Source organism: Chionomys nivalis, chromosome X, assembly GCF_950005125.1.
Source record: "Chionomys nivalis chromosome X, mChiNiv1.1, whole genome shotgun sequence".
Taxonomy (NCBI): Eukaryota; Metazoa; Chordata; class Mammalia; order Rodentia; family Cricetidae; genus Chionomys; species Chionomys nivalis.
The window spans coordinates 129,836,203-129,852,470 of NC_080112.1; the positions used below are offsets into that span (position 1 = coordinate 129,836,203).

Here is a 16,268-nt window from a genome sequence, read left to right on the forward strand (position 1 = left end):
TATTTCCTCTATAATATCTTCAATACCTGAGATTCTCTCTTACATCTCTTGTATTCTTTTGGTTATGCTTGCCTCTGTAGTTACCATTAATTTACTTAGATTTTACATATGCAGAAATCCCTCAGTTTGTGTTTTCTTTATTGTGTCTATTTCAGTCTTTAAGTTTTGAACTGTTGGTTTCACCTCCTTAATTGTTTTTTCTTGGGTTTCTTGGTTTTTTTTTTTTTTTGAGAGAGAGATTTACTAATTTCTTCCAACATGTTATTTGTCTTTTCCTCCATTTCTTTAAGGAAGATTTTCATTTCCTCTTTAAAGTTCTCCATCATCTTCACAAAGTTAACACTTAAAATCATTTTCTTCTACTTCTTCTGGGTTATGATGATCAAGTCTTTCTGTTGTATGATCAACATGTAACCATGTTAGTTTTTAGGTTGTTGGCTAACTTCTTGCATTGGCACCTACCCATCTCTTTCTTCAATTGATGCCGGCAGTATATTTGTAGCTTGGTCCAATCCTTGTAGTGGCTGTCTGTATCTTGGGAACTGTTCTTGGTCTGCTCTGTACTGTCACTGTCTATGTCTCAGGGAACCACTGAGGTCTCTCTTGGCCCTCTCTCTTGGCCTGGTCTCTTTGTTCTCTTGGTTCACTCTCTTAGTCCACAGCTTGTGCTCCAGAGTGCCTCTCTTAGCTCTTTCTCTTGGTCCTCTCTGTGTAATTGCAGCTTGTCTTTCAACATTCCCCTTAGGTTGATGGGAGATTGAAGGGTTTGGTGGCAGAGTGGGACTTGGAGCTTTCAGGGTCCGATGGATGGGACTGGGGTTTTGGAGCAGCCTAGCTACAGGAAACTCTCCTGCTGGCTGGCTGGAGAAGCTGAGGCAGGTGGGGAAGGGGCCCAGGGTTTTGTCCTGGCATGGATGGCCTAGAGAGTTGGGTCACTGGTCACTGACCTCTTGGTTCTATGTAGTAGCAGGCTATGCTTCAGAGTTTCACTGAAGCTTCAGGGGGAATAGGCATGTTTGGGGGCAGGTGGGACTTGTAGCTTACAGGGTCTGATGGATGGGATGGGGGTATTCCAGCAGCCTACCTTCAGGAAACTCTTCTGCTGACTGACTAAAGAATCTGAGTCAGGTGAGGGAGGGGCCTAGGGTTTTGCCCCAGTATGGAGGACCTAGAGAGTGGTATGTCCTGCTGAGTGGCTGATCACTCACCTCTTTGTCCTCTCCATGTAGTAGCAGGCTGTGTTTCAGAGTTCCACTGAGGTTATGGGAGGGGGGATTAGGAGAGTTTGGGGGAATGTTGAAGGAGCGGCTAATGAGAGCAGTGGGCTGTGCTGCGTCCCGCCACCCGGCTAGCTTTATACCTGAAATAATTACACGGAAACTGTATTCTTTTAAACATTGCTTGGCCCATTAGCTCTAGCCTCTTACTGGCTAGCTCTCATATCTAGATTAACCCATTTCTAATAATCTGTGTAGCACCATGATCTGGTGGCTTACCAGGGAGATTTTAACATGCGTCTGTGTCTGGTGGGCGAATCATGGCGACTCACTGACTCGACTTCTTTTTCCCAGCATTCTGTTCTGTCTACTCCACCTACCTAATTTTCTGTCCTATTAAAGGGCTAAGGCAGTTTCTTTATTTAACCAATGAAATTAACTCCTCCATAAGGGGAAGAGTGAGACTTGTAGCTTGCAGAGACCAATGGATGGGATGGAGGTATTGGAGCAGCCTACATCTTGATACTCTCTGTGTAACAGCAGGCTGTGTTTCAGAGTTCCACTGAGGTTGCAGGGGGACAGGACGGTTTGGGGGCAGGGCAGGACTTGCAGCTTACACAGTCTGATGGATGGAATGGGGGTATTGGAGCAACTTACCTGCAGGAAACTCTCCTGTTGGTTGACTGGAGAAGCTAAGGCAGGTGGGGGAGGGGCTTGGGGGTTTGCCCAGTATGGAGGGCCTAGACAGTTGGGTGTCCTGCTGAGTGATTGGTCACCCACCTCTTGGTCTTCTCTGTGTAGTAGCAGGCTGCCTTTCAGAGTTTCACTGAGGTTGCAGGGGGATAGGAGGGTTTGGGGGCAGGGCAGGATTTGTAGCTTGCACTGATGGATGAGATAGGGGTATTGGAGCAGCCCTCTTGGTCCTCTCTGTGTAGTAGCAGGCTATGTTCCAGAGTTCCATTGAGGTTGCAGAAAGGATAGGTGAGTTTCAAGCAGGGGTGGGACTTGTAGCTTGCAGGGTTCAATGGATGGGATGTGGGTACTCCAGTAGCCTACCTGCAGGAAACTCTCCTGCTGGCTGGCTAAAGAAGCCAAGGTGCTTACTCTATTTATAATAGAGTTTTATCAAGCATTACTATTGATTCTGTGGACTGTGTTTTCGAGGTGTCCTCGACTTTCTTGAATTTTTTCTTTTCAAAAATTATCATTTATTGATAAATAGAATGGTTGTGTTGTGCTGTCCTCCAACCTGGCCACAATGAAGGTTTCAGTGAACCAATGCAAAGGAAGAAGCCAGTCATGCCTAAAAGATACTTCCTATTTCTCTTCCTTTTGCTCCTTTGACAAGTTCTTTACTGAGTAGCATAAACAAAAAAATGGATATTAAGTAGTCCACTGCCTTGTCTTAATTCTTATAGATATAGCCATGGCAAGTTTTACCTATCACTGATAATTTTATATTGAAATAACTAAAGCATTTTAAGAACATAGTCAGTTGCTTTCTGTTTATATTCTTTTGCAAACTTTACCTGTCTGTAAGTCTGCCTTCATCTTTATTTGTACATATTTTCCTTTATCGTTTAGACTATCTCATCATAGAATTTTAAAATTGTGATCATGTTTGACTATATAGAACATAGACATCAAAAAAGGTTGAGTACAAATCACTTTATATGGGTCAAATCTGGAATTAAGTGAGCTAGGGTTTCGTAGCTAATGGAAGGTCTGTCTATAAAGTGAAAAAAATCCACCAGGCAATCAAGAAGGACTTACTAAGGATTTATTAAGCGTGTATTAGAAACCCAGTTCTGAATCCAATATCAAAGAGATTACACACCACTTTATCTCTTTTGTGTAACTCTAATATGTAGTTCATAAAGAAATACACTTGTGCTTCATTTTATAGCAGAGATTGATAAGTAAATGTGATTCTTGGAAATTGTTATCTTGAGAATGTCATCAGGTTATGACATTGGTATCCTTCTGTGGCATCATTATTGAGGTGAAGCAAGAAGTTTATTTTCTGAACAGGAGATAACATAACCCTATCAACAAATCATTACAGTGCTCGTAGTTCTTCATTAGTATAATTCATTTAACTGGATAAATATTGGACCCCTAGACAATAATGCTGCATCCCACTAAGCTAAGAAAATATACAGGTAGCTCATTTCAGAGAGGTAGATTACCTGGCATGGCTTATGAAATAGTTTCCACCAATGTCATGTTTCAATTGGCATTTTAGAAAATATTTGTTTATTTTATACATGCGTGTGTTGTGTGTGCATGCATGTGTGTTTATCTGTGTGTTTGTGTGCACCACATGCATGTGTGTGATCATAGAGGCTACTGGACATGTGATTCCCCGGAACTGGAGTTATAAGCAGTTGTGAACCACCTGATATGGGTGGTGCTGGGATCTGACACTGGGCCATATAAGAGCAGTAAGCACTCTTAACTGCTATCCATCTATCCAGCCCCCTGGATTGCTATTTTATGTCCATTTTACGTGTTTTTATATTTTTATTTTTTGGATTACAATATAATTGCATTTCACCCTTCCTGTTCTTCCTTCCAAACCTTCCCATATTACCCTCCCTACTCTCCTTCAAATTCATGGCTTCTTTTTTTTTCACTAATTATTATTGCATATATATATGTATATGCATATATATGTATATATACAAATTCCTTGATATAAGGTTCTCGATCTGTATAATATTACTTATATGTATGCTTTCAGGGCTGACCATCTGGCACGGGACAATCAACTACCCTTTTCTTTATTAAAAATAGATTCTTCTCTTATACAACAAATTCCAACCACAGTTTCCTGTCCCTCAACACCTCCCAGCTGCCTCCCACCTCCCCTCTCCCACATATCCACTCCCTCTCCATTTCCTTTCACAAAGGAGCAGGCCTCCAAGAGACAACAACCAAACCCAACAAAACAAGATACAAGACAGGGTGAAAGCCCTCCATTCGAAACTGGACAAGGCAACCCAAAAGGAGGAAAGGAGTCTTAAGAGCAGACAAGAGTCAGAGACACACCTGCTCACTTTGTTAGGCGTCCCACAAGAACACCAAACTATACAATCATAATGCATATGCAGAGGAACTAGCTCAGACCCATATAGGCTCTGTGATTGTTGCTTCAATCTCTATGAGCCCATGGGAGCTCCACTTAGTTGTTTCTGTGGGCCATGTTCTCCGGTGTTCTCCACCCCCTCTGACTCCTACAAAATCGACTTTTACATCAGATAAGAAAGATAGCATTTACTCGGGAGCACATTAGCACATCCAAGCCTATATTTTCATAATATTTCTAATTTTATTTTATGCCAAGACTTCTAGCTTGGGTACTAGCCATAAAAACCCGAAAATTTGGCACAATGACTCAAACAGCCTGTTCCAGTCCCTGGGTATTATAAATCACTTCAGTGCAAGGGCACAAACAACTGACATAGTGTTGTGCTCAGGAATTTGGAAGGAGCAGAGCAAGGATGACTTTTCACTGCTACCTGATTTCTGGAATCTTGGCTGGAAGACTCAAAGGTTGTCTCCTACTTGACAAGTGGGAGTTAGGCATCTGTACCTCATAAACTCACGTGTCGGGTGATTGGGAGCTCCAGAGACTGGGACTGCTAATTAGAGTGTCCATGTATGACCTTTCATGTGGCCTAGCGTCAACAGAGCAGCTGCAAGATATTGGGCTTTTTAATAGGGCAGTTCCTGAATCCAAGCGCGTATGAGCCATGAAACAGGGCAGACTCTCTGTCTCCTATTTAAATTATCATGGGAATTCACAAATTGTCATTTTACTGCATTCCTTCAGTGACAAGCAAGTCACAGGCTTTTCCAGATCAATGTGTGGGAATATAGATCCCTAGCTCTCAGAAGCAGGAGTTTCAAAATCTCGTCAAAGAAAACATGGGGATGGGAGATGTGATAGAGGTCATTTTTGATAAACATATTCTGCCCCAATACTCTATTTCTCCTGTGTGCACAAGTCATACTTGTATTTACTCTCAAAACCAAGTAAATGCACATCTATATAAATAATAAGCGAGAAAGCTGCTTTTTCTTTTTTTGCTAATGTTATATTTCTACATAAGGAAAACAAATTAATAACTTATAAAAAAGCTTCGCAGATGAAAGTGAGTGCAATTATAGAATTAAAAGACATTTCAAAACTCAGGATCTCACTACTGACCTCAGACAAGATACCTCAGGTTGAGCTCTGGGAGCAGAGTTTAGTATGAAACCTTATGAAATAAGATATCGAATAAAAAATATGAAGATGTGTGTACTGCCACAGACATTTCTACATACTGCCACTGACATTTCTCTTCAAAATTAATGGAAAAGAGTGATGCGCAGCAATTAGCAGTTAACAGGAATTCTAGAATGTGGAAAAGTTTGGATTGTCAGATCCTTGGCTGTGGATACATCAGTGGAAGTTGTTCTATGTGTTTTTGTCTCTGTTTTCTGGGTGCTTATTCTGTTATTTGAGTAGTGTTTCTTCCTAAGACATGACATTTGTTTGTAACTAAGTAACACTTGTAAACTATTTTCCCCACCACAGAAGACTAAGGGCTCTAAAAATCCTCTTTTTATTATGTACTGTCTTTGCTGCTTTCAAGCTAAACAGGTACAATTCCCTTATCTGTTGGAGCTCTGGGGATATCAATTTATAATTCATGTCATTAGACAGAAGTCATAGCCACAAATCTCATCGGGATAAGCCCAGTATCCATTTGACAAGAACATATTTTAGAGGTCTACTCCACAGCATGCTTAAGTTAATAATAATGTGTTATATATTTCAACATTGCTAAGAAAACCATGTAGGTGTTGTTATCCAAAGAAAATGATAACTGATAAATGCGGGATGATTTAACTTGGTATAAACATAACAAACAATACATTTTCAAAACCTTACATTATTCTCCATAAATGTGTAGTTATTATTTGTCAATTGGAAATAAACCTTTCTTGAGCCAGACATAGTGGTGCCCACCTGTATTCCCCGCACAGCAGTGACTGGGGCAAGCAGATTGTGAGTTTGTGGACAACTTGGATTACTTGGTGAGACCTTAACTCAAATACAGAAAGAAAACTGACTTTCTTGACCCAAGGCTCCTTCTAAGGTTTCTGTGGCACAAATTCTTAGAAGTTTGCTCTTTGAAGGAGATGAATTGCCAGGCATGCTCTTACAATCCTAGCAAGACTTGCTGTCACTTCAATGAGCTCTCAAGGCATTCATTTAGATAGTTTTCAAGTTTTAACAAAGAAATCTTACAGACCCACTCTGGATATGGTCTTTCTCTTGAGGCCTGTTACTATTTAAAGACCTTTTAAAAGCTCAAAAAAAATGATTCTGGATCCTTTATATTTCTTCTAACATCTAGTAGTACTTTTAATACCTATACTATTCTTTCTGGGAAACTTTTTAGCTAGATCATCAGAAGTATAACATATGTATTCTATTTTCATATTGTCATAGGATAGTGGATGAACTTTCCACTTTCTAGATTGCAACAAATGCTTCCTTCCTTTTTCAATCTTTTAATTATCTCCTTGAAATACTCCCAGTTTCTTCTGGTGCCTGGTCCCAGAGACAATGCTACAATATTTAGGTATTGGGGATACTATCTATTATGAACATGGCTGTATATTACTTCATGATGAAGTACCCCAAATCTTAGTGGCCTAAAATAATGATAATAGGTTCTTTACCTCTCACAGTTGCCGCGTGGGAAGATTTTGGGAAGGTCTCGGTTGAGGCGCTTCAGCTTAGGGTTTAACCCTGGATGTAGCTAGACAGCAGAAGGAACTGAAATACTTAGCAGCTGAGTACATATCATTCTCTTCTCTCTTAGTCTCAGTGATTATTCATTTGCTCTCTCTACATGGGCTCATTATGGTTTTTATTTTTTTTGCATTTAAATTTTCTCCAAGCAGTCAAACAACTGGCATAGGTCTAAATGTACATCCTAGCAAGTCAAAATGAAACGCCAGTGCTTATTCTGACCAAGCTTCTGAAATTAACTAGTGTCAGTTTAATCATGTTTTGTTGAGTAGAAGCAAGACAAAGGCTCGTTCAAGAAGAGATTTAGATTCCCATGCAGTTTGAGAACGGTCTCCAGGGTAAGTTTATGAGATCTCACCCAAAGATCCAAAGGAGAGCTACTCCATAAAGCTGTGGAGAAAGGAATCAAGGCCCCCAGTATTGAGGAAAATCCCTTAAGGAAATAGAAATAGCCAGGCTTACAATTAAGTGTCATCTAGTCATCATTTTTTTTTTTTTTTTTTGGTTTTTTGAGACAGGGTTTCTCTGTGGTTTTGGAGCCTGTCCTGGAACTAGCTCTTGTAGACCAGGCTGGTCTCGAACTCACAGAGATCCGCCTGCCTCTGTCTCCCGAGTGCTGGGATTAAAGGCGTGCGCCACCACCGCCCGGCTCTAGTCATCATTTCTTTGGAGGATTTTGTCACTAAAATTTTATTGTGTTTGGACTCACACTATTTCTTTTTTTAAAATATTTATTTATTTATTATGTATACAATATTCTGTCTGTGTGTATGTCTGCAGGCCAGAAGAGGGCACCAGTCCCCATTAGAGATGGTTGTAAGCCACTATGTGGTTGCTGGGAATTGAACTCAGGACCTTTGGAAGAGCAAGCAATGCTCTTAACCTCTGAACCATCTCTCCAGCCCCCCTCACACTATTTCTTAAGGAAGGCTAGGGACTACTCCATTGTGGCCTTGTGTTGATTGAGGCACACTATCCTTGATTTCCAACTGAGCGATTTCCAGTTGCAGCAGAAAGGGCACTAGATCCAATCAAAGAGTCTTGGTGTAGAATGTGAGGGAAAGATACTTCCCTTACCCCCAGCATTTAGAAATTCTCTACTTCCTCTTTGCAAGTGCATAAAAATTCAAGACATGGGGCTCGCTAAGTATTTTATTTCTTAAGTACTTAAATCATGCTCTTACAAGTTCACCGTGTTGCAATTCTGGACAGCTTTGCATTCAATGTATTGCAAATACAATAACCAGTACATCTAATGGCAGGTAAAATAGATACACAAAATAAACAAAAAGTAACAATAAATCTGTAATAATTCTAAGTGCTGAAGCAGTACTTTCTACGGTAGACAAAATTTGAGATATTATGAAGAGGATATAGAAATTTAATGCATTGAACCTTTCACCAGATGAGTCAGTTTATATAGAAATTTTACAAATCAGAACATAACAAAACAGAGTGACTGGAGATATATACCATTCAGTGATTAAAGAAAGATGGTGGATTGACAGCAATAGTTAACAGTTCCCAGTTGATTAGAAAAACAAAAAAATAAAAAGAATGGAGCTAAGACGAAAATTCTTTCCTAATTGGGAGCATCTGACTTACATTAGTTGGCACATTCACAGGTCGTGTATACAGATTGTTCTTTATTTTAACTTCATTTTACTTTTGACTCAGTCTTATCTCCATTTTGCCACCACATAGGAATCTTGCCATATTGCCATAACATTTTATTCTGAACCTACTAGAAAGTGAATTAATCATTCAGAGTAACAACACAAACAAAAAAAAATTCCAGATCAGTTGCAGTTATGTTTTTCAAAATCAAAACCATATCCTTTGATTGAATAATTTATGTGTATGTATTTAATTTAAAAAGCACTGAGCAAGCCATTAAGGTAAATAAGAAGAGCTTTAACCTTGCCTTAATCTTGCCTGTATATCAGGAATTAAGTAGATAATTCCCTACTACAGCAGATTGAATTTTTGTGGAAGAGAATTTTAAAGAACTGATTTAATTAACTATAACTATGCTCATAAAGCATATTCAGAATACTGTTGAATGAATGAGGAAATGGTTTTCAAGCATATGGGAACCCTCTTGAAATTCCACATTACTCATTATTCACCAAACATCTATTAAATGCCCACAGTTTGCATGACAATATGTAAACTAATGATATTCAAACCTGATATCCTTCTATTCTATCTCTGGTACTAAATTCAGCGAGTTATTCTCTTTAGCTGCCCACTCACAGTGTGTGGTGAAAGGCTAGAGAAAGGGCATGAATGAGGCAGACTGAAAAGAAACATGAATGTGCATATTTGATACTTTTTTATGTGATGAAAACAGGTTACTAGCTAACCATCCCTTTTATTTTCTTTCAGAATTTGGGAACTTAAATGAATATTATCTCACTCAAGCAGTGGTATATGCTTAATCATAAATTTCTAAATGGCTCTTGAAAGAGAATGGGAATTTGTGAGATTCTGCAGTCATGGAAAGAAGAAAAGCACATTAAGTTTAGGCAGATAAAACGTATAGTAAAGGGTTACTTTGATTTGAAAATTATTTTTAGACTGATAATACGGAATTTGCTGTACATTTTACAGACAGACAGTAGAACTTATCAAAGCCAGCAGTTTCAAACATGTTACATTAGAATCACTGGATGTTAAAACCTGCAGTTTCTAAATTCTCACTACCAGAGTGCCTGACCCCTCTGGTCTTGAATGGAATGGGATGAGATGCAGACACTGTATATTTGCAAAGTTCTCCAGCAGCCACAGCAGAGAGCCATAGCTCTAGTGCAATCTTCACGCTTTTGGCACAAGGAAACGGTGAACTGAAAAATAAAATAATAATGGCATTGCCTGAAACAACACAGTTTATAAGCCTCCACCTTAAATCTAAGACCCAAGTATTCTAATTCCTCATCTGAGTCTCTACAGTATTTTTACACCTCTCGCATGCTGGTTAATGGTAGTTAGCTACATCTGAGTGGAGACCATTTCCCTGCTCAGTTGCCCACTCTCATTCTAGGGAGTGCTTTCCCTGTCTTAATAAACTGTCTTCATTTTCCCTCCCTTAAAAAAATAGTAGTTAGAAAATCTGAGGTTGTTCCCTCCTCCTAAGAAACTGTGTGCTCCCTTTCTTGAAATAAGTATTCAGACAGTTATGGCAGCACTGTGATGATTAACACATCTGTTTATTCTATATTTTAAGAACATTTATTTGAAACTTTAAATCAATGAAATCATTCACATATTTTTTAGCATAACATTTTCTTCATATGAGGTACCCATTTCTTCTACCTTGTCTTCAACACATAAGAGTCTTTCTTCTCTGTCTTTTAGAAGAGGTGATGCTTACCTCTGAATTTTTTGTTTGACATCCTAAATTTTTCATATTCAGCTTTATTTTACTCAGAACATTTTTAGTGATCTTATTTCTTTGTTAAATTCTGTTTTAATGTCTTGCACTGTTTTTATTATTTCATTCAACTGTGTTTTTATAGATTTCATTAGGGGATTTACTTGTAACATCCTCTTTAACATTCTTGAACATTTTCATAATTGCTATTTTGAAGACCTTTTCTTGTATTTCAGCTATATTGAATTTCTCAGGACTTATTGCAATGGATATACATACTTCTGATAGAGCCTTTGCCGTTCATGTTTGTGTTTTTGCACTGGGGTCTATGCATTTAGAGTTATGATGTTTGAGGTGTTTTATGGTGTTGATATCTAGTCTTGTATTTGTTGGGTGAATGGCCCATTCTTTGGTTACTGTTGCCTACTCTGGATCCTAGACAAATGTAGTGATGCTAGGGTCCCTGGTATAGAGGTCTTCTTCAGCTCAGTGAGTGACAGAAGGGAATAGAGATGGGCTAAGATAAAAGGCTGAGAGGGGCCTCTGAAAAAGCTAAGGGTCTGCACCAAGAGGTAGAGCTCCCGGTGAATGAAAGTGGGGTGGGAGAAGGGCCTCCTTCAGGCAGGCTACTATAGGACTAGGTCTGGAGAGAAAAGAATAGAGGACAGGGAGGATTCTCAAAATCTTCTACTTGAATCCCAGCCTAATGCGGCTACTGGGGATCCTTGTAAAAGACATTTTAGAGGTTCTGTGACTGCGGAAGGGATAGAGATTGGCTAGAAGAGATGAGAGGGGAGGAGCTAAGTTGTGTCCTCATCAAAAGTCAGAGTCCCCAGGGAGTGGATGAGAAGAAGGGATCCTGCAAGCAGGTGGTTACAGAAATAAGAATGACTCTAAAAATCATTCACATTTTAAGGAAAAGAAATATGATGTAATATTTCAATCTGAACTTAGTTTAACCATTTATCACTGAGTTCATGCAGTTGTGCACATGGGATCACTCAGATTCAGAGCAAATATTCTTTACCAAATTCCTTGCATGATAATATCTTTAGGTTATCTCTCCAATTAAATTCTGAAAGTCTATACAAGTAGAGTTTTTTCCCCAAGGACATTAACTGTCTCACTTCTTGACAGAAAATCAACACTCAACAGTTAACTGCTGAATGAAAACATTTTCATTAGCTTCCAGTAAGCAATGGGACATTGGTCACTGAACCAACTTGTAAAGGACAACCTAACCTGAATCAGAGTATTGAGGGATGGTTCTATAAAGTAGCAGTTTTGCCAAGTGGTCGTGGCACATACCTTTAATGCCAGTAATCAGGGGAGGCAGAGGCAGGTGGATCTCAGTGAGTTTGAGACCAGCCTGGTCTCCAGAGAGAACTCCAGGACAGCCAGGACTGTTACACAGAGAAACCTTGTCTCAAAAAACCCAATAGACAGACAGACAGACAGACAGATAGATGGATAGATGGATAGATGGATAGATAGATGGATAGATGAATTGAATGGATGAAGTAGCAGTTTCACAATCACTTTATACAAGAGTTTTGGTCTGATTCCTTGTGCTTATAAAGGGGTTGATTAAAGGTTACAATTAATGTCTTTTTTGATTGTACTATAACCATTGGTTAATAAGAATAATGAAGAATTCATGCCTAGTACTATAACCACAGGCAGATACTCATGGCTGGTAAATTCATGAATGCTACAGGAGAGCCCACTACCATCACTTCCCTAAGGCAGCATAATTCCCAACCACACTCTAAATACTCAGCCTTATACTCACAGATAAGGGGAGCTTTCACTCTTCGACAAAGAAGCTTCATTTTGCAGCAAGTAGAGAACATTGCACAACCGGTCAAATGCAAAGAGCAAATGTCTGTGGGGTGCCTATCTCCAACTGATACATCTACAACACAACCCCCATTCCTAAGGCTCAGGGAACATCACACAAGAGGGGGTATAATGATTAAATGAATCGGAGGACCAGGACATCAGCTGTGTAATATTATCTTCTATATATGACAGGGAGCTGTACCCATAAAAATCTTAAGACTGTCAACAACATGAACAAAACTACACAATGACAACCCTGGTCAACATGCCAACATGAATAGGGAAAATCTCCCAAGGCCCCATCCCGAGATGAAGAGTTACAGGCAATCAATGGCTGCTAAGAAAGGGAGAATCAGACTTCTCCATGGATGCCTCCTGGTAATTTATCCAATCCCAAATGGTCATCCTTAAACAGTTATATGAGAAGCACTAGACGGAATCAGAAGGCATCCTTCACATAAGCACACATGAAACAATTGTAAATAAAGAAGAAGAGGCTGTGAATTTGAGAGGGGTTTGTAAGAGAAGTTAGAGTTGGAAAATATAAGATGAAAATATGGGGTTCATGTGTCAAATTCTGAAACAGTCATACAATAAACATAAATATCAATCAAATAATCAGTGAATAACTAATGTATCAAATGAATGAGCCTTTCATTTCCCAGTCTGATTTTCCTGGAGATCAAATATATGTGGAAAACAGTGGCATGGTGTGTTTAATTCACACCTCCTCTCTCTCTAGCTCAAATTCTAAGTCATTGCCAGGCTGCAATGCAATATTCAGTCATGTTTACGGATGTCCTCACCAGAAGCACTATATCACAATGGGTAGTGTTTGATAAACCAAGGCTGTAAGGACTCTATTAAACTCCAGTATTCATTTTCAAGCAGCATGTATTTCTCACAGAGGGAAGTAGCATGTGGGTACTAATCTGGTAAGTAAGTCACATGGAAGTCAATCTGCTCTCCTTCCTGGGTTCTGCAACGGACCATCTGAATGCATGAACTATAATTTACCCTAACCATTCTGCAACGCTTGCACGGCTCTTTAATCCATGCACTGCTGTCTCTCTTCTCATTATGTACTCAATGAAGTAGGCTAAAATACCTCCTCTTGCCCTTTCTTTACCTATCCAGGTCCTCCTGTGACTTTAAAACCTCATTTGAATGTACTAGGTACAATCTGTCTGCCTCACTTCATTTCAGATACCGATGAGCTTGCATTCATATTATGTTCAAAGTTCTCTATTTGGCATACTTTTTATATGTGACTAAAAGTACTACAGACATAGACTTAACAATGATGAGCTAATATTAATATCAAGGTTTTTTGTATTTTGGGAAACATACCACTATCATTATCAGGTAAACTAAAAAGTGCAACGGAAGAATACATACCATTATAAGAAGCAGTGAGCTAGCTAAAACAGAAGATGATTTGACCAGTGGCTGTTTAGAGATGTGCTGGTATCAAGCAAGTCATTTAAATCTCAGCTTTTAAACTCTTCCTCTTGACATTTGATCTCTACATTTGATCTCTACATTTGACTCAGTTATATACTCAGATTCCACTGGTCTCTAAGGTGATTTGCCTTTCCCACAAAGTAATAAAAGGTATTTTCTGTCTTGCATCTAATTTATAGAGAAATAATCAACATAAAGCATCACTGTCATCGAATAAATTGGTATGTTTGAATATGGGAAAGAGTCTTACTGGCCAAAGACTCAGTGTTAAAAATCAATGCTGGAAATACTATCTTGCTACAGATATACATGCCAAGTGATGAATATTTAATCTCTAATATACAGCTAAAATGAACCAGAGGGCCAGAGGGCAAACAGTTTATAAGAGATTTATCTTAAATTGAATGTTAATGAAAGAACAGAGCCATGAATGGGTCATGATAAAAGTGCCTAACAAGTAAAAGTAAAAGGGTTTTTGGAAAAAGAAATGAATGAATGTCACTTTTCATATATTTATAATACTGGAGTTTTGGAAACTGGTTTTAAAACAGTCTAATCAAATCTATAGATTAGTAAACAAGATTTGGGAAAGTCAATACTGAATATAGCATAGGTGTTTCTTTTTGCATTTAATTTCTCTGCCTTAAAAGTTGATGAATTATATCTGCACTATGAATAATTGAATTGAACACCAAAATAATACTCCCTATTCCAAGAACCTCCTACATCAACAGTTAACTATGATTTATCTTTTTAATTCTAAAGAATTTTAAGAACCTTTCATCAAATTGAACTGACAGTCTGTGCTTCCTGTCTCTATTCTCCCAGGAAGAAGAAGTGACTCGTGAAAGTCGTTTTAACTTCAGTGGTTATGGAATGGGTCACTGCCTCCAAGTGAAGGATGGCGCAACTGTCAAGGCGGCTACACCTGCCAATCAGCTTCCACAGCCCCCAAAAGATGCAGATGCCATCAAGAAGAAGTTTGTGGATCGGGCAAAACGAATTGACACCATATCGCGAGCTGCCTTCCCACTGGCCTTTCTCATTTTCAACATCTTTTACTGGATCACATACAAGATAATTCGGCATGAAGATGTCCACAAGAAATAGATGTACCGTATTAATGCTGGCACCTTCTTGCCTAAGTGTTGTGCTTGTAAATACACAGTAATATTGTCTTTATATCACTTTGACAGTGAAGAACATTGAGGGAGGGGGAGGGAGATCATGAGGGTGGGGTTTCTGGCACCTACATGAAAAAATAGATAAGTTCTATGGGCAATGAAGAAAACTGTACAAAATTAAGGTGTTGCAGAATCACATGAGCATAACTCCCATCCATAGTCTTTAGCATTGTTCCTTCAGATGACACATCATTCAGACATGATTTGCAAAATCAAGTTCTTGAGGGCTGATTATCTTATGGTTTGATTTGGTTTTGATGAATTCTGGTACTGAAAAGCTAGTTTAGTGCACACACACACGCACACACACACACACACACACACACACACACACACACACAGAAAAACGCTTATCATCTGACCATAGTGACTAGTCTATTGTAAATTGAGGACCAAACTTTTTCAGGAAAATGCTGCCTCGTTTTGAAAAACAAGCCTCCTGAGCTATGATCTTTACAATGTCTGTAATTAGTGTTCCACCCAAGAAATCCTTCTGTGGGGTGTAAATTCTTTCTACTTATCCAGAAAACAACAACAAAATAAACACAAATGACAAAGAACAGATTTCTACTCTACTGTCTGTGTAGGTGTGCACTTTGATAATATTTTTTGTTCCTGGATGTAAACTGGGGGTTTCATTGTGTATTGTGTAATTGGTTTGCCAGTATATCCTCTTAAAACAAATGCTCATTTTGTGTTAGATGAAGTTAGACTACTGTGTATATTTTTTTCACGTTGGCTATATTTATGTGTGATTTAAGTGCCCAAGTGTAACTTAGCTATTGCAGCTGCTCAGCCACAGTATTTATGGAGGTGGTGTGTTCTGAATGGTGTAGCTCAGATTAGCTTGTACTTCCTGTTTCTGCTCTCATTGTAGCTCTAACTACTGTTCTAATGTTGACTGACCTATAATTTCTACTTTCAATCCGAGTGAATATTGTTTTAAATATCTTTGATTAACTTAAAAGATTAAAACTGTACTGTGATTTTCACAACCCGGTGCCTTTTTGGTACCAGAGCTATGTGGTTTGAATCCTGGCTATATGTTTTAAGTAAGAAAAAAAGATGTATTTTTGCTTACTCAACAGACAACCTGTAAAAATATATGGAAAGAATTACATTTTACATGTGCTGTAAAAGGGATTATTTTAAAAAGGCATTTGTTCAATTTCAATAAAGATAAGTGTGCCATTAAGTTTCCCAGTGTCTTTGAATTTTTGTACTAAAATGTAAATCATTTATGTGGCAATAATAACTTAGATGTTCATATGTGATCTTCCTCATGAACTTGAATCACTTAAATACCTATTGTGTTATTTTTCATTACATTTTTATTCTTGAGGATTTCATACATGTACACAATGAAATATGATAAC

General features: G+C 38.6%; 1 protein-coding gene across 2 annotated transcripts in view; it reads left to right on the forward strand.

The window, feature by feature from the left end:
* Positions 1-16,041, forward strand: part of Glra2 (glycine receptor alpha 2) — a 195,824-nt gene extending 179,783 nt beyond the window's left edge. For both annotated transcript variants that reach the window (XM_057759574.1, XM_057759575.1), the window contains one exon: positions 14,537-16,041. In XM_057759574.1, the coding sequence (XP_057615557.1) occupies positions 14,537-14,818 (282 nt within the window). In that variant the 3' untranslated portion in view covers positions 14,819-16,041. The remainder of the gene's footprint in view (positions 1-14,536) is intronic.
* Positions 16,042-16,268: the final 227 nt, after the last annotated feature.